Genomic DNA, 24,913 nt, shown 5'->3' with positions numbered 1-24,913 from the left:
GTAGATTACAGAAGCAGCATCATTCCCAGAAGCAGTAAAAACAAGGAACAAGGAAAAGAATGAGGCACCAAACTGATCACACTGAAAAATACAGTTATGATAGGGTTATGGCCTCTTCATAGATATGGCAGACATGTAGCAACATCAGCATTCATTTTCTCTGGAAGCCAACTAAGGCAGGTTATTATTATTATTATTATTGTTGTTGTTGTTGAAGTAATGCAAAGTGACGTTTCTTATATGTGACAAGTCTAGGGATCTTTCCATGTAGATTTACTAAAGCCCATCTTTATGTATCTTAGCTTGGTGCAAAGCTTTAAATCTAATCTTCAGTGTGAATCATACATGGTAATAACTTCTAGGAACTCCCAAACTGTTGTAAATTATAATTCATAACAAGCTTGGTGGTCAAAACATTTTCTCCGAAACCAAATACTGAATACTGTTATTGGAGAAATGTTATAAAAAGACTGTCAGCTGCTAAGGGGATAATGTAAAATTTTATTTAATATGTGCAACAACCCTGAACTCCAACAGTACCCTCTCCCTCCTTTATTTGAACTGGTTTCATCATATTCCACTGAAGTGCTTTTTACATTTTTAAGCATTTTTAACCAAGGCAACAAGCCACGGTAATAAAACCACACTTAAAAAGGTTTCTCTGTAGTTGCTTGTGTATTAACAGCAAAACCACTGATATACTGGACCAGATATAAACAGACTGCTTACACTGTATTGATTATTATTTATTTATTTTCGTTTTCTTTTGTTTTTTCAGTTTTTACGCAACATGTTTGCTGCGAAGATGTTGTTTGCCATATTCAGTAAGCTCATGAACATTCTCCCTTAAAGCTAGCATCTGTGATATTTATGACCAGTCACTAACTCTAATTTTTCAGAAATCCTTTTGTGGTATTTAAAACGGACAGTTTATGAAAATGACATTAGATGAGTATAACATATGGTTTTGCAGAGTGCAGTGTTCAGGTGCTAAATCTGTAATAATTTATTTCCCCAGTAATATGTGACCTCATTTTTTGTACCCTTGAGCTAAGCAGCATGAAACGCGTTTTGTCCTTGCATGAATCCAAAAATTCCCAGTTTAAAATGAGGAGTTTGAAATGGAATTTCCTACACAAATCATTCTTGTCTTCAAGCAAACAAAAGCCACTGAAAAGCCAAAGGGAACTATAAAATCAGCGGTCAAACAAACAAATAATAATAATAATTTTAACTGCCATTTAGGAGAATAATATTGTATTTGTTGTAGAGAAAAGTATTATTTATATGACATTTCTTTCATTATCAGTACAACTAATAATTCATTTAAGGATTATATTTAGATGATGTGTATAAAAAAGAAAAAGACATGCAGTCAGCACTTTTAAAGGGATCTTACTGAGGAAATTAATTGGAAGGTACCTAAAATCACATAAAATGAGAAAAACTGAGGATGATGTTTCTTTTCAAATTAAAGGTACCGCTTTATTTTACACCATTAACAGTAATCTATATTGGTATACCACGTGTCAAAACATATTTACTAAGTTGCAAATACAGATGTCGCTTTAAATGTAGCCTTTATTTACCACTTGAGTTTCTTTTATTTCTTCTACACTACTTCATTATGGCAATGGTTATTTTTTTATTTTGAAAATCTCGCCGGAACTCGCTACTTTGACGAAGTATGACTTGACGTTTTTTTCCCCCTGTGTGATGTTACCCATGACAAAGGCAAAACAAAACGGGGACGGCTGTCTATATTCATCATAAACGTCGTCCACAAAATATATTATTATATTATAATATAGCTGCTAGTTTGCTGCTGATAAATTCGTTCAACAACGGGGTAAGCTTCCAACTAGACGGCCGCTTTAATGACCAAACATTAGCATCAAATCAACGGACGACTTGCTGGTTTAAAAGCTTGTTAGCTAGCTAGCATTAGCTGTTTGTTGACATCCGTGTTTGGATATGGACTTGCCCTTTTAGCGCCCTGTTAACGCCCTGTTAAGCTGTTTAGCTGTGATGAACGAAATAACATTAAGGTTACCTCTTAGCACATTATGACTTACTGCAGCATCATCCTTAAGTGGTAATAATTAGTGAAATAAAGCTCCAACTTAACGTTTCTCGGTCTTTTCAGTATTTGCAGTGTTACCTCGTTTGACCTTATTTACTTAAGTCGTCCATAAAATGTCTGTAGGGCGTGTTTTTGTTGACTGTTGAAGTAGAGCTTACACATACCACTGAGATTCATGCATCTTCAGCCTCAGTGAAAATTAGACTTAATGGTAATTAACCAGCCAAAGGGAGTGCTAGTGTACCTGTCAGGCTGTCTCTAGTGTAGCTTCATAAAATCTACATGGAATTAAATTACAATTACTACTACCCTTAACCCTTTAATTATGTATCAGAGTTTCCTTCGTTATGGTTACAATTTTCAACAGGACATTTGTATTCTCTGGTATTCTAGCATATGGATGTGGAGTTTGAAAGTTTGAAAGAGTTTTGTGAGGTAGGGAGGATCTGATGAAAAAGTAGATTTTGTTTCATTTTAGATGTAAAGGAACTTTTTCTGTAATGTGTAAGACTAAATCTTTTTTAAGATCTGACCTAAATTGCAAGTATAAAATAGCAGTAGCCTTGGTATAACTCTCATTCAGGACTATGTATTATGTATTTGAACGAAGTTAAAGATGTGCACGGATTCATATTTCTGCTTGTAACATGCAGAACATATTTTGCCTTTATTTTTCTTGAAACCATTGGGCTCTTAGTGAGAGTTATGACCCATGAACAGCTCATGACCAAGTAAATGTCAACACAATGTCTATCACTGCACAGTAAGCCGAACCAAGTATAAACACTGGCTAACCAGCTTCCTTCTGAAAGGAAACTGAGATTCCTCGTAATGTTTCAATACATAAAGCCAAGAGAAGACAATTGCTTTGTTTTGTTTGTCTTTCTTAGATGTAGCCAATAAAATGGAGTATGATGAGAGACTTGCACTTTTTCGCCAAACCCGCCTCAATCCATTTGATCGTGGAGAGGAAGAGGATGGTCCCCAAGGAGACAAAACACCCCCGCAACATGGTGAGGTTTGCCACAAGTTATGATACAACTGTCTAAGGATTGCTTTCACACCTGTAGTTAAATTCAGGAAAATAATATACATTGTTTTCTTTGTTGTCTTTCATTTGCCTGCTTCATCTTAGTATTAAGCCATATAGACAGAGTTTACACCTCACACTGATCGATTTCTCTGACTGTCTTCCTTCATCGTCACATGCGTATTTAACATTTTTTAAATCTCTTTATCATGATGATGCAAATTTTGAATTTAGCCGTGCCTGTAAAAGGTGACTAGTTTGATAGACAGGAAAAAAGTTGAATATACAAAAAAATTGCATCTGGTCTTCCAGTGATGTATCTGCTGTTTGCTGAAGCGTCGTCAGAAATGGTCTCAGTGAAAGAAGCCATTATTAATAAAGGAAAACACTGAGAAAATTACAAATTGCACAAGAACTGGACAGAAAATCAATGGCAACAGTACTTATGGAGTGATGAAGAGAAATACAATTAGGGCTGCACAACTGACAGTGCTTGGAAGATTACTTTTCAAATTCCACTGCAGATTACAGAATACATGCCCAAAAATGTAGTTTGCAATGTAATACGTTACTCAATGTGAGTAACGTATTCTAAATACTTTGGATTAATATATTGTAATGCCTTTCACATCTACATTATTGCGCTAATGCTCTGTGATTTATTACTATTACTGAAGGCTACTCGCCACCGAGCTAACATTGTTAGCTGGCTTTAGCTGAGTTTAGTTCATAGACTGCTTTCAGAACTTCACATGATTATTGTTACTGCTATCCATCAAGTCTTAACAGTCTGCAGTCTATTTTAAATACATAAGGTAACATGTATTCCTTTACTCCCCAGCACTGACAACTGATAATCAAGATTATTTTAATTTTTTGATTATGATTATTTTGACTAATATTGAGATCGCACAGGGGCAGCACGGTGGTGTGGTGATTAACACCACAGGTCCTGAGTTTGATTCCACCATCTGGCCGGGGCCTTTCTGTGTGGAGTGTTCTTGTCCCTTTTCCGTTTTCTCTGTGTTTGTGTGGGTTCTCTCCAAGTACTTTGGCTTCCTCCCACAGTCCAAAGACATGCAGTTAGTGGGGTTTGGTTAATTGGTAATTCTAAATTGCTCATGTGTGAATGTGAGTGTGAATTGTTGTCTGTCTCTATGTGTTGGCCCTGTGACAGATTAGCGACCTGTCCTGGGTGTGCTTTGCCTCTCTCGCCCTATGGTAGCTGGAATACGTTCCAGCCCCCACCATGACCCTGACAATTATAAGTGGAAGACAGTGGATGGATGGATTGAGATCACATGTAACCACAACACTGCTTTCCTATCTTCACATCTGTCCAGATCTTTGCATGAAAATAAAATTGGTCCTTTTTATTCACCTAAATTATCTTTAAAGAAAAATAACAAATATTTAAAAGAAAAAAACCAGTACCAAAACCTAACTAAACAAAATTATCAGGACACTGCATGACAGGATAACATATGGTTTGCGCAGTAAGTTTACCATTTTCCTGAAAGATTTGTTACTCAACTTCTTTAGTGGGCACACGTGGTGTATGTCTGCAATGGTACTGAATGATTCATGCTAGCAAGCACTGCAATGGTTTTCTTGGCCTTCATGCATGAATTTTACTGCAGTTTTTGGTGTCTTTTTAGGTGATTGAAGTTGTGTTGCTTTGCAGTACAGACACATAGAAGTAGCTGCATATGATTTGTTCCAGGACACTTGTGCTAAATCCAAAGGATTCCCAAGCAACAGATGATGATGTTTTGAGGGACAAGCTCTTCATATCTGTCTTTCAACATAGTGTTACTCCAAATTAGTCCAGGAACCGCCAACAGCTGTGATTAACACATGGAGGCATGTGCCAATCACAGTGCTTGATTTGTTTTTACTTTGGATTTTAATTGGGAGCGCACACATTTTAAATATTGCTCAATCATGTTCATTTAATTGCGGGAAGCTAAAGTTGCAGTTATACAGCCATCTGTATAGCCTGGTGGTGGCTTTGTGATGCTTTGCGGCTGCATTACAGCGAGTGGTATTTGTGATCTTGGCATTTACCTTTCTAAAACAGTTTGTTGTTGCAGTGGGAAGTGGGGTTTTTTTGCATTCATGGTTCCAGTTTTTTCTTAATGTCACTATGTATGTTTGCTTCCTTTTCAAAAACACAAGCAGTATATCTCAGTTACTGTATAGGCAATAAATCCCTCATTAAAGTTAATTTGTGCAGAAACGTTTCATCACTCATCCAGGTGACTTGTTCAGTCTCAGCAGGTTTTCCCAACCGTATAAACAGGACATTTGCATAATAACTGAAACTAGCACCACTGACAAACATGGGCTGTGAGGTCAGTTTCTTGATCATTAAGCAGTCAGCTGAGACGGAAGAAGTCACTTGGATGAGTGACGAAACATTTCTCCTATGGAAAACGCTACATCCAGATGAACAGAGTCAACTTTTTGAGATTTCCCTACCTGAATGATTGAGCTTGCATCAATTTGTGCACTTAGTTTAATAGTTTCCTTGTAATGTAGGGCAGATCCTGCTAATGCATAAGGAGCAAGGACACTGGTCTGTTGTGACTAAGGAAAAGGAAGTTGGAAATGCTGTAGCTGAAGTAGAGGAAATGAAACGCATGGGAGTAAGCAGTACTTCAGTAACACTTCCTGTAATTTAGGACTTGGAAAAATACACTTTTTGCTTTTTGATGAGCAAGAATGACTCACTGATAGCTGTTCTGATTCTACGGTGCCTCATTACTCTGAGTCTATTGGGAACTACAAGGCTGAATTCCTTCAACATGTTTTGTTCAGAGGTGTACGCAGGTAACAACACTGTTTGTATAATGTGATTCTTTTAGTTTATTAAACATTATTTGAATAGCTAAACACTGACTTAATCTTTTTAAATATATTTGAATTTGTTCAACCTTTAAATTCCATCATTCAGTTCTGTTTACTAATTTTTCACTTCATCAGAATAATCTCAGTTGTCAGTATGGATAGCTGAAAGTTTACTCTCACTGCACTTTAAATGTTAATTTGTCACTTGCTTTAATTTAAATTCAGACTTGTATTGTAACAGATGAAAATGCCAAACATCAGTTTGAGTAAAGAATGGATATTGATCAGACTGTGAAAGTGTTGGTGTCAATTACTGCTGTGCGAATTTTGATATTGATGTATTTACACCAAGTAAATGCAGGGCCAGTTATTGCTGATATCAGTACTGATACTGATAGTTTTAACTTGTAGACAGGTTATGTAGGCCAGGCTAGTGCGTAATCATTTATGAGAAGAATTGTCATTAATTTGCTAATGCTGATCACATTTTAATCACTGTCACTGTAATTTTACTTTCCACCATAACACATAGATAAAAACATCTTTCAGATTTTCATGTATCTTGAAACTTGGGGTTTTTTGAAGACCAGTAATGTAAATGTGCTGTCTCTAAAGCACTTTGGGTGAACTTCTGTTGATTAAATATGTTATATATGAAAAAATAGATGTGACAGTCAACACAAAGTATATATTTTGTGTATATTTTTATGAATGTTAATTTAGTATAGTAGCATATAGTGTATAGTTTAGTATATTTTAAATTTAAAATATACTAAACTATAAAAAAACAAACATTTATTTAACGCAATTCAGTAGGCTACATACTGAACTTGGAGGATAGAAACGAAGCATCGATCCTATCACACTAGTATCTGTCTAATGCCATGGCCAGCATTTGCATCAATAATATTGATATTTGGATCATTCTGCCAACATCTAGTGCCAATTATTAAACTGTATGAAAGAAATTGAGATTGGTAAAACACAAATTCTATACAAAGTTGTTCTTGTTGTTGTTGTTGTTTTTAAACAAAAGTACAAGTCATACAGGGCTCGCAGAATTTCAAAATCCCTGGTAGCCCTTCGGGCAGGCACTCTTCGTTTTTGGTAGTCCAAAATAAATTTAAGTTGCCCAAATAAAAAAAAAAGATTAATGTTTTGTTTCCTTTACAATATTATATTGTAAAGGAAACAAAACATCAATCAAAAAATAGTTAAAACACAAATTACAACAACTGTATAAAAATTACAATCATCAACTCAAATATTTGGTTCAAATTGAACAGAAATTTCTATGAACTTGTAAGAACTGTGTAGGACATGAATCAGTGTGTGTCAGATCCTGATTTTGAAATTTCCACTGAAATCACAGGTAAGTGGAACCGAGATCTAGGCCATTTGCCTTTTGAAGTTTGCAAAGGCTGCTAAATTTTGCCAATGGTAGTTCACTCTTTGCAACATAGTACGCTGTTCTAAACAGATTTTCCAGGACTTCTTGTTGTGCTTGGTTTATTTTTAGTATGTTTTTTGAAATTGGTGTTTGTTCTGGGAACGATACTGCAGACTGAGCAATAATGCATTTCTTGCATTTCTCATGGGTTCTGATGGGGTCTTTCTTAAAATTACTGGTCCCAGTAACAAAGGCGCTTGCCAACTCAGAATTTGAGGGAAACTCACGACACACCCGGCAGAACATTATGTTACTTAGCTTATCATATTCCAGCCACAGAAATTATTTTGTCCATGAAACCAAAAAAGCTGCGCTTTCTTTTTGCTTCATCGTCTGATTTGTAATAACTTTTCTGTTTTGTGGTAGGCTTTTCTTTGGCTCTCCCTTCTTCACCCTGAACTGTCTTATTTGGCTCTGCAGAACTAAAATACCTGCGTAAATCCATCTGCTTTTACACACGTACTTACATAACGGTCAGTGATTCTCTGCGCAATCAACCTCTATCACATGTTTAAGCTTGCTGCGGGAGATTTTACTTGTCATGTTTGAATAGTAAGCTAACGATTGATAAGACGATGCCAGAGGAATTGGTGCGCAATTAATCTGTCACTCACCAATCAGTACTGCCGCTCTCTATACACAGTTCATGCGATCGCAACGTGAAAGTGAACGCAAAAAAAGCACAAATTCAAACGGCATTTCAATATGTCACATATTGACAGTGACTCATTGATGCCAATGACAAAATTACCCAGATACATTTGCGAAAGAATGCAGAAGCATTGACATATATTTTTCCTTCCTATGATAGCCCGACAGGCAGGGCTGAGATGGATTTTGGTAGCCCGACTGGAAAAATCGCTAGCCCTGGGATGTCGGATGGTTTAACTAATTTCGACACATTCAGAACGAATAATTGTGAAAGAGATTGGTTGCAGACATGTAAATGTGACAGTAATAAAGCAGTAATAAAGCAACTCAAAGTTCATTCCACAATAGTCATGTGGATGAAATTAGCAAGCGTGACCGAGTGCACTTGCCAGAATGTAGTGTGTATGCTTGCAAGAAGAACAGCGCTTTATGCCATGTTTTCCTCAATTTAGAAGCAAGACCTGAGGTTTTCCCTGGGACCAGAACACACAGTTCAGATCGAACCATGGACCTCGGTCTAGCTGAGGATCACTTCTCAAGGCCTGTGGTAAGTACTCCTTACGTTTTTCTGATTTGTAACCCAGTAAAAATAATTTATCACTTTCAATTTAACTGTTTATACTGTAAAATGTGAAACTTCCTTGTCTTCCATTTTCATATCATGTTACAGGGTTCTTTTGTGGCATCAGACATTGAACAGCTTAAACTGGCAATAGAAGAATGTAAGAAGCTGATCTTGGAGCTGCCAGAGCATTCAGAGAGACAAAAAGACAATGTAGTGAAACTTATCCACCTGCGCCTCAAACTGCAAGAACTTAAGGTTGGGACTGAGGGGAAAATTGAGAAGGGCATGACATTATATTGTAGTTGTGTGTTCTTGGATAAGTGTAACAGGCTTTAAATATTAATGGAAATCTGTACAAATGCAAAGTTCAGTTTTATTAATATAGTTTTAAATTATAATGTCATCTGAAAGACTTAGTAAGGTCAAAACCTTAAAATCAAGTTGAACTCTTAAGAAACCCTTAGAGAAGTGACCATGTGTGGAGGATTGATGTCAGAGGAGGAGGAGATTCTTAGTGATCATGTTGGGCCTGTAAGTATACAGGGTGATAACTATGGTAGGAAAACATCTAAAACACTCCAAACTGCTTTGATTTGAGTATTTTGCCCTTTATGAAATGTGTGAAAATGCATTGCAGACATTCTTGGAGAAGAGTTGGCGAAGAGTTTGCATAAATTCCCTTTTTTGTTTATAAATGATAGAAAACAAAGTTTTACAGTCTAGTGTATTAAAGGGCTTTCAAATAAACAAGCTCATTAATCAAGCCCATTCATCAACAGTAAAGAAAGTATCAGTTATCATCTGGCTTTGTTTTTCAGTGCATTAGTTTGTTTTCAATAGCAAGATCCCGGTTGACCAAGAAAGATTACTCTGAAGTCACCCCCCATGTCTTAACAATTTGACAGTTTCTTCACTTTAACAATACTTAAACACTAACAAGAGCACTTTAACACACAGGCAGTGTGTCACATTGATTACTGTAACATAATAAAAATGTTAAAGAATAAGTCACGGTGATAATAACGGACAAAGGAATCTTCTTCTTCTTCTTCTTCTTCTTTCTTTTTAAATAAAGCAGTGAAACATATCCAGTTGCTTAGCTTGATTCTTAACATCCATAATCTCTTTCATTTTGAACTTTATCATGTGAAGCAACTCAAATTATATCTCTATCTATGAAATTTACCCAGAGCACTTCAAATTCCATCGTAAGACCGCTGTTATGCCTTCTGGTCCAAGTTCAGCAGAAAAGTTTTGTGAATCAAAAGAGTTTCATACATCAGGAAATTAATCCTTGATGTTTTTTTATGCATTCCCATCAGTTTTGTTTAGGCTATACAAAACACAAGGTAGTGTAAGTGTAAACAAACTTAATTGCACATAGGTTGCTATCTCTTGCAGATGTACACAAAACAGTGTTACAGCCATGTTTTGTGTGTTCTGTTTTTCGCATGCATCATTTTAAAGGATCCAGAGGAAGATGAGCCTAATCTGAGAGTCCTACTGGAACACCGCTTCTCCAAGGAAAAGAGCAAGAGTGTGAAACAGACCTGTGATAAGTGTAGCACTATTATCTGGGGCCTTATCCAGACTTGGTATACCTGCACAGGTGAGACATAGTAGATACTGGTAGAGCGCTGTAAGATTACCGAAAGTTTAGTTCCCAAAAGTTTGAAACATTTCTGTTAACACTGCTCAAAATTCAGACTTCTAATATCATTTGCTGTGCTCTCAAGCCTTAATACACTCAGAAGGTAATTAGAGATCTGTGCAATCCATTTGCCCCCTAGTTCAAAGAGGCTTAACTTCCATTCTGTTGTATGAAATGTTTCTGTCTGAACCAGTGACAGGTGAGACAATGAGTAATCTTGATGGCGAAAACAAAACTATATATTATAATTTGAAGTTATCTCTTTCTTTTTTCAGGATGCTATTATCGTTGCCATAGTAAGTGTATGAATCTGATCACTAAACCCTGTGTCAGGTCAAAGGTCAGCCACCAGTCTGAGTACGAGCTCAGTATTTGTCCTGAAATAGGACTAGACCGGCAAGATTACCGCTGTGCAGAATGTCGTGCACAAATTTCACTGAGTGAGTACAAATTCAATGTGTTTATGTTTGGTTAGCCCAATTAGGAGTGTATATATATATATATAAAACGACCTCTGGTTGCCTTAGTTGTGGAAAATTTAGATATTTATGTTTTCTATAGTATTTTAAATGCATTTTGGTGATGTGTACATGTTCTTTTGTTTTATAGTTTAACTGTACTTTTTTGTATTTATCTTGCAGGGGGCGTACCTAGTGAAGCCAGACAGTGTGACTACACTGGCCAGTATTACTGCAGCACATGTCATTGGAATGACACGGCTGTCATTCCAGCTCGTGTCATCCACAACTGGGAGTTTGAATCAAGGAAGGTAACCTCAACAACCGCAGATACACTCAGCACATGAAAATAAAATTTATAAATGTGTAAACTAAATTTCATTAACATGTTATCTGAACATTTTGATTGGACTGAAAGAGGCTAGAATTTGTAAATGTGCTTTTAATATTATTTAGTGGATGCTACTGCTTTACATCAAAGTTAGACAGAATCGTATACATATACATGCATATCACGCATGGACATTCCACTGATTAACTCAATTTACTAGAGTACTACAAAACTGCGAAACCATCCTTTAAAGAAGTTTCCCCAGGTTTTAAAAATTTACTCAAGGGAAGTCAGATTAATGTTATTTATATGTCACTCAACTCAATTACATTCCCGTGTCTGGTAGAATCATTTATCTGGTGGCATGTGACCTACTTTTAAAATCATCCCAGTGCAGGGCGAGGTTTGTGAATTTGAATCAGATGATGCACATTTACTCGTTAAAGCTGTCGACCAGTGCAGGATTAACCAAGCTCACTGTCTTATGATGAAGGTATGTCAGTGTGTTTTGAGGGCGTATTGAGCCAGTTTGTGTTCTGATAGTGTCTCTATCTCAGGTCTGTCGCTCCTCAATGCGCTACCTGGCCCTGATGATGTCACGCCCCGTGCTAAGGCTGAAAGAAATAAACCCGCTGCTATTCAACTTTGTGGAGGAACTGGTTGAAATCAGGGTGGGTAGCTTCCCATTGAAGTTTATTTTTCAGCTTATTTTTAATAGACTTGTTTTAAATAAATAATTACTTTCACAGTTGTGTTGTCAGCCAACCTATCCCTAAATTTTTTTTTTTTTCTTCATTCAGTGTTGCCAGGACAGGCAAGTGGGTGAGTCACTCCATTCACTAAGAGTGACAGAAATGTTTGTGTGTGTTTTCTCCCACAGAAACTTCGTCAAGATATTCTGTTAATGAAACCCTATTTTATCACCTGCAAGGAGGCAATGGAAGCTCGGCTGCTACTACAGGTCAGTAACTTTTTATTGTCAGAGGTTTAAGATGTAATTTTTTAGTAGATTTTAGTAAATTTTATCAGAGATGGGCAGTAACGCGTAATCTGATTACTTTTTTCAAATAACGAGTAACTTAAGGGATTACTATTGCAAAAACGGTAATTAGATTACTGTTACTTTCACGTAAGCATGCTGCGTTACTAAAACTGTGATTTTTTGCGAGAATGTCTCATGACAGTGATGTAAGCGACGTTCGTGACAACAGCTGTGTACAGATCAACAATGGATAATATATCGAGTGTGGGAGAGAGTATGAGCGTGCAGCGTTTAAAGCGTGGAAGTACTGACCTTATTTTGAGTTTGATTCCATAAAAAGTGACGAAAACATTAGTGTCCGTTGTGCATGGGAAGAAAACGTCTTTTTACAGCGAAAAAACCCCCCTAAACTTCCAAGCAAGCACCGAGTGCACAACGACGTAATGGGAAATTCACAGAGAAACTCGCGGATTCTTCAACTGACCGCTGCTGCACACCTGCACCAGGGCAAACCTCTGCCTACCCTACTCCTGCTTTATAGGTGAAAATAGAGCAACAGGACCGCTAGTCTTTGATTTTATTTATTTTCTGCTGTGTTTTACTTGCATTTATTTGAAAGAGTGAGTGTAAACACAAAAAACTATTTTATTTTATGTGCTGGAATGTGCAGAAAATAGGTTTAAATGTTAAACTAATTTATTCCAGTCAGAGAATGTTGCATATAATTAAGTTTTTGCTTGATGCATAAAGTTAAAAGATTTAAAGTTTTAAAAAGAGACTTTTCCATTTGATTACATTTTATATGATAGATTATGCAGAAAAAGTAGAATTGGGCTGAAAGATCTATCGCTTTATCACCTATTCAGGTTGTAAATCGTGTTTTTAAAAAGTAACTAAGTAACTAGGTAATTAATTACTTTTGAAAATAAGTAATCAGTAAAGTAACAGGATAACTTTTTGGGGGAAGTAATCAGTAATTAGTTACTGATTACTTTTTTCAAGTAACTTGACCAACACTGAATTTTATTGGGTAAAACAAGGACTTGCTTTCAAGCAGAAACGTTATCTAGTTATAATAAATTATCTCAATTAAACCTGATCCAAGCAATACTATTAGCCTATTAGACAATTCTGCATGTAAATCATAAAATTATCTTGTAATTGCCCAATGTCTAATAGGCTAATAGATTCTTTTCATATAAGGTTGGGATGAAGAACTGATAGCCTCAACTTTTTTAAACTGGCATTTACAAATTTAGACTAGGCCTTTTTTTCTCAGCTGTATATAAGCGTGTGTGTATTTGTACAAACAAACATGTGCATTAAGAAAGTTTTTTTTTTCATTATCATATTATAAACAGTTAATATTGTTTCAGTCTCCACTGGATGATCAGAGTTTACAATTTAACCCTTCAAAGTTAGCAAGAATGTAAACAACCCAGTTTGGAAAACTTGCTATCAATTTACTTACCATTTAGAAAAATGCAAATGGAAGCACTGACACAGGCAGCCTATTAGCAGTATGTTAAAACAGCACCACCATGTGATAGAAGTGAAGAGTACTGAACTAAAGAAGGCTGATGATGTACAGTCGGGTGAGCCACTGGATATCACTAATTAGCTTGCATAAATTAAATTGACTCTTGTGATCTCAAGTTCTGTATTAGCTCAGTTTTAATCTATACTAAACATATTTTTATGAATTGTCAGTTTGAATTGTTTTAAAATGTTTCCCTACTGTTAAAATAAATAAATAATATGTTTAAAACTATGCTTGAGTCTGATATCCTTTTTTTGCACTAAAGAGTTGAGTCTCATAATATGAAAGTTGCCCATTTCCTTTTTTTGCATTTATATTTTCCAGCTACAAGATCGCCAACACTTTGTCGAGAACGACGACATGTACTCACTACAGGATTTGATTGACATTTCCACTGGCAGACTGAGCTGTTCCCTCACAGAGATCCACACCACATTTGCTAAGCACATCAAACTAGACTGCGAGGTGAGCTCATACATAAAGCACAAACTTCCCTACTGATGGCACTGTTGAACTATATCATGAAGAAGAGGGGCTGTGTTGGACTTGCAAATTCACCATGTACTAATATATGGCTGAAATGTTTTTAGTATTTGTTGATATCATTGTATCTTTCTGTGCCATATTAATGGTTTGTGCTGTCCATGTGTGTATTTGTAGCGCTGTCAGGCCAAAGGATTTGTGTGTGAGCTTTGCAAGGAGGGAGACATCCTGTTCCCCTTTGACAGTCACACCTCAGTGTGCCATGACTGCTCTGCTGTCTTTCACAGGTTAGTCATCACCAACGATTTGGGCTCAAAAATACAGCAAATTTTCTCTTTGTGAAGTGTTTAAAATTAATTGATAAAAGGAAATTGTTTGTATAAAAGTTTTGAGTGGAGATACCAATAATAAAACAGATCTTCAGAATAACATACCTTCAAATTCCATTGCTAAAGTGGTAATTAGGAGTATTTCTGTTTAACAAATGGTACTTCAATTTGCAAAGCACTATGATTTCCCAATTATTAAACTGTTACTAAAAGAAATAACCAAACTGACATGAATGTTGATGTTTTTTTGTTGTGTACCTCTGTAGAGATTGTTACTTTGACAATTCCACAACTTGTCCACGATGTGCACGAATGACTGAGCGTAAGCAGGATGAAGAGGAGCTGGATGTGAAAGAAAGCTAACTCTGGAAAGGACCCTGGGATTTAAGTGGATGCTGCACTTTGCTTCGTTATGGAAAAAAAAACCCACAATCTTTCTTTATTTTGTTTTATGATTATGCTCTGACTTTTGTTTTTCCTGTGCACTGCATTATGAGGCAGGGTATTTAAAATTCATCTGGAAATTAATATATTTTTATCAAACCTTTGCATTCCTACAGAACTTAGATGTACAAACCACTGCGTGTATGTTTAATGTTGGTGTGTGTTTCTAAATTTACAAGTAAATGCTCTGTAGAGAAAAAATCCACCTGATCAGTAGGTGGTTATGCATGCAGAAATTGTATATTTACTGTTACAAGCCTCAACTACTTTAATCCAAACTGCCAATAATGCTGAACTTTAAAGTTGCCATATATCAGAATTTTAAAGTTTAGAAGCCCAGCGTCCAATAAGAAAATCGCCAAAAATATGCCTTTCAGCATCCAGTTCCTGTGCTGCCATGTCCAAGTTTCAGTTTATTAGGTTCAGATGGGTGATGTTGCACAAAAAAAGCTATATGTTGACATAGTTTAAAATGGGATTAAATCTGTTAGACTGTGTGACCAGTTGGTCACTGCCACTTACCCATCTCCCCTTTTTGGACATATTTTCTATGAGTTCAATTGCTGTTTATTTAGAACCAATATATTGATCTGTTGATATTTCATAAAGTCTTCAATTATGTAGATTTTCAGGCCTTAACTGTTTATTTTCAGCTCTTTTCCTATTTGCACCGTACCGAATGGTATAGGTGAACAAAAAAATTAATGTGTATACATACAATCACTGAAAACATAACTTCAAATATGTGTACTGTATTGGCAACAGATATATATATATATATATATATATATATATATATATATATATATATATATATATATATATATATATATATATATATATATATATATATATAAAATGAAAGCATGCATTAGCAGTACGGTACTTTTCCTTGTAAAGAAAATTGTTAAACTGTAAGACACAAAGACTATGAGAGTTGTTTTATGTGCTTTCATTTTTTTAAATTCAAAACTGTGAACTAATGCTGTGCAGTTTAATATGTGTTTAATCAGTGCTGTTTTCATGCAGTGTAGCAAATGTCTGTTGATGCTCATGAAAATTGTGTGCCTAAGGCTGTCAGGTTACTTAACAGCTGTTATCCAAACCCTTTCATACCATCATGGTAGTTGTTTCAGTCTAAATTCCCTTAATTAAGTCTCTGTATGTTAAGTGGCAAACCTTGGTTAATGTGTAAATGCTGACCTTTATGTATTTGTTTTAAAATAATGAGTTTTGGCTGTGTTATCTTTCAGCATGATGTATTGTATATATATTTTTTCCAAACTAATGGACTTACATGGTGTTGGTAAACACCATGGCTTGTTAAACATATGAGTAGTGCATGAATAAATTAATGAAATGCATTTAAGCAATGGTTTTAATTCTGTCTGTTAATGACCGGTCTGCAACTAAGAACAACAAAAAATCCAAATGAAGATAGATCTCTTTGGCTTTCCAACATTAAAACTGGGCTTAACAAAAACAACAACAACAACAACAACAAAAAACCCGCTGGAAGACTGGTGCCTACCTGTAGCGTCTGTAACCAAAATCTCGCGAGATGACTGTGATACGCACCGTGCCTCCGGTGCCTCTCCTAATGGCTCTGCGGTGAGTCGGTCCGTCAGTCAGTCGGGCTGACAGGATGAGTCTCCTCTCTTTGACTGTCGGCTACTGTAGGAACCGAGTCCGGACGCTGAGCCGCAACTATTCCTCTTCATCTACTTTTCGCTTCTTCGTGGTTCTCACGTCGGTAGGTTGTAAAAACGCCGTTATTGTTTTATATCAGCTTAACTACACTTAAAAAAAAAAAAAAAATAGATGACGCAAGTTTTTTTGTCACCTGCGTTTGCTAACAATGGTTTGCAAGGAATTATGTTAAAAGTTTGTTTTTTGGTATTTTTTAAAATCCAGATATAGCAGTCAACTCCAAAAAAACCCAAGCAAGCTGCAGCAGTGTTTATTTATCATTCCTGCATTGTTTGTTCTCTCACGGTAGGCGATGTCCGTTCCGTTAATGTAGTTTATAAATCAGTTTCCTCAGTTTCATAATACATTTGTTTTTAAAGGGGCTCTCTCTCTCTCGCTCATTTATCCATCCAGTTTCCTTTAATATTTAAAACTGTTTAAGAAGATGAATTGCATCACCCATTGTCTCTCCTTCATAAAAAAAAATCTACTAACTACTATTAAAAATACATTCATAGTATTCAGTTTCTTTCTGTAGTCAACTGTATAGGGGAAAATTGTCACCAACAGGTGCCTGTATTCCACTATGGGATCATTATTTTTACCGGTGTGAATGTGTATGGTTGAGCTGTGTAAGATTAATTTTCCAGAGTCATAACCTGCAGCAATGGTTTTATTGCGTGCACTATTATGTATGTTTGATACTGAGAAATGCTCTCTCATAGTGAATCACAATTTGAGCAGTTGTATGGTAATCAGTTTAGTCAAACCATAAACATAACTGAATCAACATTAAATATGTGCAGATGGCCAAAATGAAGTAAATATTTGACCTTAACAGCAGCTGTTCAGTGTTATTGTTGCAATGACTGCATATAATTAGGTTATATGCAACACATTTCAGTGTGCCTAGATCTTAATCAGATTTCAGTAATCCTTAAACATGTGAGCAAACAAAAGAGTTTTTTTTAAAATGTAAAAACACGAATACAGTCTCTGCTTCATGAGACTGTATCCTTTCTCTCAGTTAGTTTGTTTACATCTCTGTTTTCTTTGTATTATTGTAGGCAACTGTTGTTGTGATTTGGCAGTATATAAATAAAATTTAATTGAACTGAATCTATTTCATGTACATTTCTTTTTATACATGGCTTTTGATGACTGACTTCACTGCTAACCTATTTCAGAAGAAATCACTCATCCAAAGAAGATGCGGAGGTTTACATCAACACATTTTCCAAGTTACTCGGTTACTTAGCTCAAGGAAACAGCCAAAAGGTAGTCCATCTTTTAGTGCTGTTTACCTTTTTAATGACTCTAAATCAGTGTGCACATAGACTGTAAACCTTAAGGGCAGTGTGAAGAACACAATTGCTTACTTTTCTATGTATTGTTGAACTGTGTATAATTTCTTTACCCAGTGAGTTTGTAAGCCCTGTATTTCTCAGCTCTGCCGCAATGAACAGTTGTGTTATTATTGCTGTTCAGATGGAAATATAAAAGAAGAGTCTCGTGGAAGGGAATGGCAGGACTCAAATAACGGGAAGGACCAAAGACGAAAACGATGGAAAAAAGGGGAATCATACTGGTGGTCACGCTTTCAGGTGTGAATCATAGCCAGAATTGTGGCAATAACTGCCTCGTCTTCAGTCACTAAATAATAACAAAATATGCTTACTAAAATGATTCTATATAGGAGTTGTAAACTAAAATATTTTTTCATTATCCTATTTCTAACAGGAGGAATTTCCCTTTGATGATAAAACGGTCCAGAACCTAGCAGCCGGTGCAGCAGGCATGGCCTCAGCTTTCTTGTACTTTCACTTTAGAGAAACAGGAGTCCAGATCTCCTGGAAGGATTTTGTGCATCACTACTTGAGTAGAGGCTTGGTGAGAGGCAGAGATCGTTTTAATTACGGTGTCTTCCTTACACCTGTGTGTCTGTGCTTGTGTTTGCAACCATGTGAACAAATGATTCCTTCTGCTCTCCTCCCAGGTGGGCCATGTCGAGGTTGTCAACAAACAGTATGTCAAAGTATTTCCAGCCCCCGGCGTGAACACATCACGAGTGGTCAGTTTCATTAAATGTCCCAGTGTGTAATTGCAGTGTCTTATACAAACTAAATGCATTTATTTTTACTGTTAAACTGATGAGAATCGACAAAATGTACTTCACTATATTGATAAAAATGACTGTATAAACAAACAAAACAAACATCTTTCTTTTTCTCACACACTGTATTCCCATTTGCTTTTGTTGGTAGAGGACACACATACTTTCTGAAATTCCAAGAGCACAAGTTTTAAAATACAGATCTCAGCAGTCGACATATTTGTATTTGTCACATAAGTACTTTCGTTTTCATTTTCTCACTGTCTTTCCTTATCAATTGCTTTTTTTTTCTAAATAAAGCTTGCTAACCTTTATTTGCAGCAGGCATTTGACTGATTACACTGAGAAAATCACACGAGGAACAATTGCTATTCTAACAATGCACAATGGTAGTGTGCCTCCTCCGAGGGGCTGCAGTCCAGATGAAGAGTCAGTCAAAGTACAGTAAAGGTAGATATACTTACTACATATACTACATGCTGTTGTCTTCATGTTTCAGAACTATTTGTGGTTCAACATTGGCAGCGCAGACTCATTTGAGCATAACCTGGAGCTAGCACAGCAGGAAATAGGTCTGGACTCCATTCAGAAAGTACCTGTGCTCTACAGCAGTGAAAGTGATGGGTGAGAAAGTACAGCAGCTTCACTTTAAAGTTACTGCATATATAGGTTATTAGAATCGATGTCCTAACTAAGGTTTTTCTCTTCCCATAGGACTCTGTTTTTGAGTGTTCTCCCAATCTTACTTGTGGTCGGATTTTTACTTTTTGCAACACGGCAGGGGCCGATGGCAGGGGGACTTGGTGGCTGGGGGAGAGGAGGCCTCTTTGGGATAAGTGAATCCAAAGCCAGGATAATTAAAAACAATGTCAGTGTCCATTTTAAAGATGTTGCAGGGTGTGAGGAGGCCAAACAAGATATCTTGGAGTTTATCAATTTCCTGAAAAGCCCACGTCAGTATCATGACCTGGGTGCTAAGATTCCTAAGGTGTGTCATTTCTTGATAAAGAAATTTATTATTTTTATTAAAATAAAGCAATTCTGCACTTCTGTATTCTGATCATACTCACTGGAACAAAAAATTCCTTAAGATAGAAAATACATTAAATCTGATTAACTCCCTTGTTTACAGGGTGCAGTGCTATGGGGTCCATCTGGAAATGGGAAGACTTTGCTAGCTAAGGCCACTGCAGGAGAGGCCAACGTTCCTTTCATCACAGTCAACGGCTCGGAGTTCCAGGAAATGTTTGTCGGTGTGGGTGCAGCAAGGGTTAGTACGGAGCTGAATGATTGGACTCTCAACAGGTCTGAAAACAAAATGATGGGTCACATGCTTGTGATGCTGCAGTGTGACCACAATATGTGCAAATACAGCAGATCACTGAATTACTCATTCTCGTATCAAATTAAAATGATGAAGACTTTCTACTTTTGGGTGTTTTGGCAATGTCAAAAATTAGTATAACTGTAGAAATAAATAGATCTTTTCTGTGTTTTATTAGATAAGAGATTTGTTTGCCACAGCTCGAAAAAATGCTCCTTGCATTCTTTTCATTGATGAGATTGATGCCATCGGCAGAAAGCGGGGCAAAGAAAACTTTGGTGATGAGGGCGAACAGGAGAACACCCTCAACCAGCTGCTTGTGGAAATGGATGGTGGGTAATTATGTTTTATGTCAACATTTCTGATGCTATTTTTTCACAAGCCCTCAGTCCTCTAAATGCTTTTGTCATTGCAGGATTCAACAGCAGCACTAACATCGTGGTTTTAGCTGCCACAAATCGAGCCGATATCCTGGATCCAGCTCTGATGAGGCCTGGACGCTTTGATCGACATGTATACATAGGTGAAGTATAAATATTAACCTCAGATCTGCCTACTTCCTCTGCAGTCTCCTCGCTTGTTGCAACTCAGTTACCTTTTATGAAAACTATAAATATAAAACCATTATTTCTTTGTTTATTAAGATGCATTTCAAATTTCAGTTAATTTTCAGATTATTGGTGTCTGACCACAACACCAAGCTCACTTTTACTTTTGCTGTGATTACGTTTATTTTCTTTTTGATTTCTGTTTCCCAGTTTATTATTCCACATGTGATTCACTGGCTCTGGTGTGCATGCAGACCCAGATGGTCTGCATAACTTTGACTTTCCCTGCTTTAGATGAGGTGTTACGTTTGACATTATTGAAACTCATATCTTGTACACTTACTGTATGTTTCTTCTTGTCTGTTTACGTCTTATGTCATTAAAAGCACGTGTTGCATAATGTTTGCTTTTATCTTCGGTTAATTTGATATTTCCTGCCTGCTAAGATCTAATTTTCCTAACACCAGGACTACAGGGTGGGTGGCCAGACCACTTTTCTCTATCAAAGAAAACAAGATCATAATGAGAGAGCTGTTTTTCTATAAAGGACAGATTAGGTAACTGGAGGCCAACACGAGGGATGGGATATGTTGCTCATTTCCCTGTTATTCTCTGTTCCCCGTCCTTCTGTCTGTGTATATTGTCTTTTGTAAACAGATGACAGAAAGATGGGAGTGCTGAAAAAGTTCACATTTCTAATTGGTTTAATGAGCAATTAGTTATGTAACTTGGTATTCCAAGCCACAAGTTTGGCCACTGCCTTAGGACTTATATTGGGTCCTTTCCTGGATGCTTGCAAATGACAAAGGGTTTTTAAATGGTAAAATAAATTACGCTGAATTCATGGCTTTAAAAGCGAATTAAAACATTTCTCCTCCAGTAAGAGTTAATGCTTCTGTACTGAAACTTTTAAGTCAATACATTGTTGTTTTAGAATTTGCTCTGCCTTTCGACCGAATATAAACCTTTAAAAAAAAGTGTTATTGTAAAGTTTCTACAAACAAGATTCACCACCTTTTCATGCTGGCATGGTTTCAGTGAACTATTTTTGCAGTTGCTAATTGTGCACGTGTAATGCAGCAGAAGGCTGAGTAATTGTCAGCATCAGCTCTATAAGCTTTTTGTTTGCACAGTACTGTGCAAACAAATTTGAGCTGCCTCTCGATTCTTTATATTTTGCTAAATAAACTGAACATATGTGCAGTAATTTATTAAAGCATTTTCAAACATACATGGAAATACAGTATATTAGGTAAAAACATTCAAGTTAAATTCAGTTCAATTCAATTCAATTTTATTTATATAGCGCCAAATTAATTAATTAATTAATTACAACAAAAGTTGCCTCAAGGCGCTTTATATTGTACAGTAGATTGCACAATAATAGATACAGAGAAAAACCCACCAAACATATGACCCCCTATGAGCAAGCACTTTGGCGACAGTAGGAAGGAAAAACTCCCTTTTAACAGGGAGAAACCCCCAGCAGAACCAGGCTCAGGGAGGGGCGGCCATCTGCTGCGACTGGTTGGGGTGAGAGAAGGAAATCAGGATAAAGACATGCTGTGGAAGAGAGACAGAGGTTAATAACAGATATGATTCGATGCAGAGAGGTCTATTAACACATACTGAGTGAGAAAGGTGACTGGAAAGAAAACACTCAATGCATCATGGGAATCCCCGGCAGCCTACATCTATTGCAGCATAACTAAGGGCTGCAATGGACGTAGGCTGTTCATTGCATTCATTGATATGACCACCTTTATTCTTCAAAACAGCCTTAACTCTCTCAGGCAATTTTCTTGTAATTTCTTCAAGTAGTCTTCAGGAATAGGCTTCTTGAAGGACAATCAAAGTTATTTTCAGATGTTGGCTCCTTTTGTTCTCTACACTATCAAAATGATCCCACTCAGGTTCAATAATGTTGATCTTCAGGATCTGGGCAGGTTCTCTTATGAGTTCCTCCATACATATTGATGAGCCTTTAAACTAAAAATTGTAAATTTGGTTTCAGTACTTCATTTTGAGTCCAATTCTTGCATAATTTGACATACTTCAGCCTTTTCTTCCGGTTGCTCTTCCTTTAGAATTGCTTCTTGAAAGCCACCCTTCCACTTAGACCATTATTAATGAGGCTTTGGTGAACAGCAGATTGATTAATTGAAGGACCAAATGCATCTCTGGTCCTGTGTCAGGTCTTTGCTCGAAAGCCTGATGAACTTTTTCTCAAGATCACTTTAGAAAAGTCTAGCTCAATGAAAACCAAATATAAAGGAATTAAGGAGTGAGACTTTTGCACAGTGCTGTATATGTGACAGAACTTGAAGCAGAGTGATTTATTAATGAATTATACAGACAGTGGTCTTCTTTTTTCTTTTTTGCAGGTCCTCCAGATATGAAAGGCAGGGCATCAATCTTTAAGGTGCATTTAAGACCTCTGAAGTTGGACTCCAGTGTAGATGTAGAGACGCTGGCCAGGAATCTTGCTGCTTTAACCCCAGATTTTACTGGTGGGAATAAAAGATCATGATCACTGAATACCAAACAAATCTAAAAAAGAAAATCATACAGTTTCAGCTGATTCTTGCTTTAATTTCATCACACTCTAACTTATTTGTTGCTTCTCTGTGTTTGTATAAGGGGCTGACATTGCAAATGTGTGTAATGAGGCAGCTCTAATAGCTGCACGTCGTCTCAGCCAGTATGTCAGTAGCAAACACTTTGAGTGGGCAGTTGAAAGGGTTGTTGGAGGTAAGTCAAACAAAATGAACCAAAAGAAACTGATAGTATATATGTGAATCTTTCCATAACCACTTTTTTGATTACATAAATACAATGACAATACAGTACAACTGAGTTATAAAAGCAGTGGTGTCAAAATATAGAGCTTATATGTTATTTTATGTCAATCCATTAACTTGATGTTAATATTATGATTTAAGCATTTTTTTAAGATCTCTGTCGTGTTCTCAGGTCTAGAGAAAAGATCTCAGGTTCTGCAACTTCCAGAAAAAACTACTCTGGCATATCATGAAGCTGGGCATGCTGTCACTGGGTGGTTTCTTGAACATGCAGACCCACTTTTTAAGGTATTATTTACATTTCTTGCTCTCTTTTTGCAGTAATCCTGTAATAATTATAATGATTAACTGATTATAGATTCATCATTATAATGTACTCCACCAGGTGTCACTTGTTCCTAGAGGGACAGGTTTGGGCTATGCACAGTATCTACCTAAAGAGCAGTACCTATTCACACAGGAGCAGCTGTTTGACAGAATGTGCATGATGCTGGGTGGTCGAGTGGCTGAGCAGGTTTTCTTTCGTCAAGTCACCACCAGGGCACAAGATGATCTCAGGAAAGTCACACAGTCTGCCTATGCACAGGTACTCGCCTCACTGCAGAACAGGCTTATTGTAGAAATTTAGGCGTAACCAAACCGTATTTTGTCCAACAACAAAAAAAAAAGCATAACCATCCATGGAGTTAAAATGACTCATAGAGAATAATTTATGATTTTTATTGACTATATATTTCTGTTCCAGTCTTCATATTCTTCTTCTCTTCATATTTTAGATTGTACAGTTTGGAATGAATGGTGCGGTGGGTCAGGTTTCTTTTGACCTACCGCAATGGGGCAGCCTTATAACTGACAAACCTTTCAGTGAATCTACAGCCCAGGTTATAGACCAGGAAGTTCGCTCACTCATAGATGCTGCCTTCCAACGAACACTTGAGCTCATACTTGACAAGAAGGAAATGGTGGAGAAGGTGCGAACTTTTTAACATTTGTAGTAAGTGCTTCAGAGACATTTGCAGAGTGTGATGCTGCAAATGGATTTTCATTTGTGCTGAGCATTTTTCAAAACTGTCATATATTTGGAGTATGAAAAAAATGTGTATTTTAATGACCTCAAAGCTTGATGTTTCCTGTTGGTCATGTAATGCAGGTGGCAAAGCATCTTCTAGACCAAGAGATTCTAGACAGGGCTGACATGGTGGAACTGCTAGGACCTCGCCCCTTTCAAGAGAAGTCCTCATATCAAGAGGTTGTTGATTGCTTGGAGAAATCTAAAGAAGACACTTTTCTACCTGAAGGACTAACAGACTGGCAAAACAACAAAGGAGATACAAAACACCTGCAGAATCGGCAAAACACATCAGCCCTTTACCTGTAGGTTGTCTTTAAGGTTGTCTCTCATGTGCGGCACCATCTGGTCTGGACTGCAGTTTGTCAGAGGTCTGTTAGTGGTTCATGTGACTGACAACCTTAGGATAAAAGATGGTGATGTGTTGCCCAAGGTTTTGTGCAATCTGCAATTTTTTTCATTGTAGTTTTTATGTACAAGTGCACTATTTTGCTGCAGTTGCCTTATGTTTCCTTTTTCCAC

The 24,913-nt window shown here is 36.8% G+C and overlaps 2 protein-coding genes across 2 annotated transcripts; both read left to right on the top strand.

The window, feature by feature from the left end:
• Positions 1-1,744: 1,744 nt before the first annotated feature.
• On the top strand, positions 1,745-15,601 carry def8 (differentially expressed in FDCP 8 homolog). The gene is made up of 12 exons (XM_085354274.1): positions 1,745-1,849; positions 2,974-3,096; positions 8,517-8,611; positions 8,735-8,884; positions 10,097-10,238; positions 10,556-10,720; positions 10,922-11,049; positions 11,627-11,740; positions 11,950-12,030; positions 13,916-14,056; positions 14,252-14,361; positions 14,670-15,601. Exons 2-12 carry the CDS (start codon positions 2,988-2,990, stop codon positions 14,764-14,766), a joined length of 1,332 nt encoding a protein of 443 aa, XP_085210400.1. The 5' UTR covers positions 1,745-1,849; positions 2,974-2,987; the 3' UTR covers positions 14,767-15,601.
• An 891-nt stretch (positions 15,602-16,492) lies between these two features.
• Positions 16,493-24,700, top strand: LOC146639642 (mitochondrial inner membrane m-AAA protease component AFG3L1-like). The gene is made up of 16 exons (XM_085354263.1): positions 16,493-16,600; positions 17,724-17,814; positions 18,025-18,140; positions 18,277-18,426; positions 18,533-18,607; positions 19,149-19,273; positions 19,364-19,637; positions 19,782-19,919; positions 20,152-20,305; positions 20,389-20,496; positions 22,906-23,031; positions 23,162-23,272; positions 23,495-23,610; positions 23,708-23,908; positions 24,099-24,293; positions 24,473-24,700. Exons 1-16 carry the CDS (start codon positions 16,493-16,495, stop codon positions 24,698-24,700), a joined length of 2,316 nt encoding a protein of 771 aa, XP_085210389.1.
• Positions 24,701-24,913: the final 213 nt, after the last annotated feature.

The sequence above is a fragment of the Diplotaxodon limnothrissa genome, linkage group LG1 (assembly GCF_057381915.1).
Source record: "Diplotaxodon limnothrissa isolate DT_005_m linkage group LG1, D_limnothrissa_male_GT1.1, whole genome shotgun sequence".
Lineage (NCBI taxonomy): Eukaryota > Metazoa > Chordata > Actinopteri > Cichliformes > Cichlidae > Diplotaxodon > Diplotaxodon limnothrissa.
Note: the sequence above shows the minus strand (reverse complement) of the source record. Positions and strands in the feature narration are given on the sequence as shown.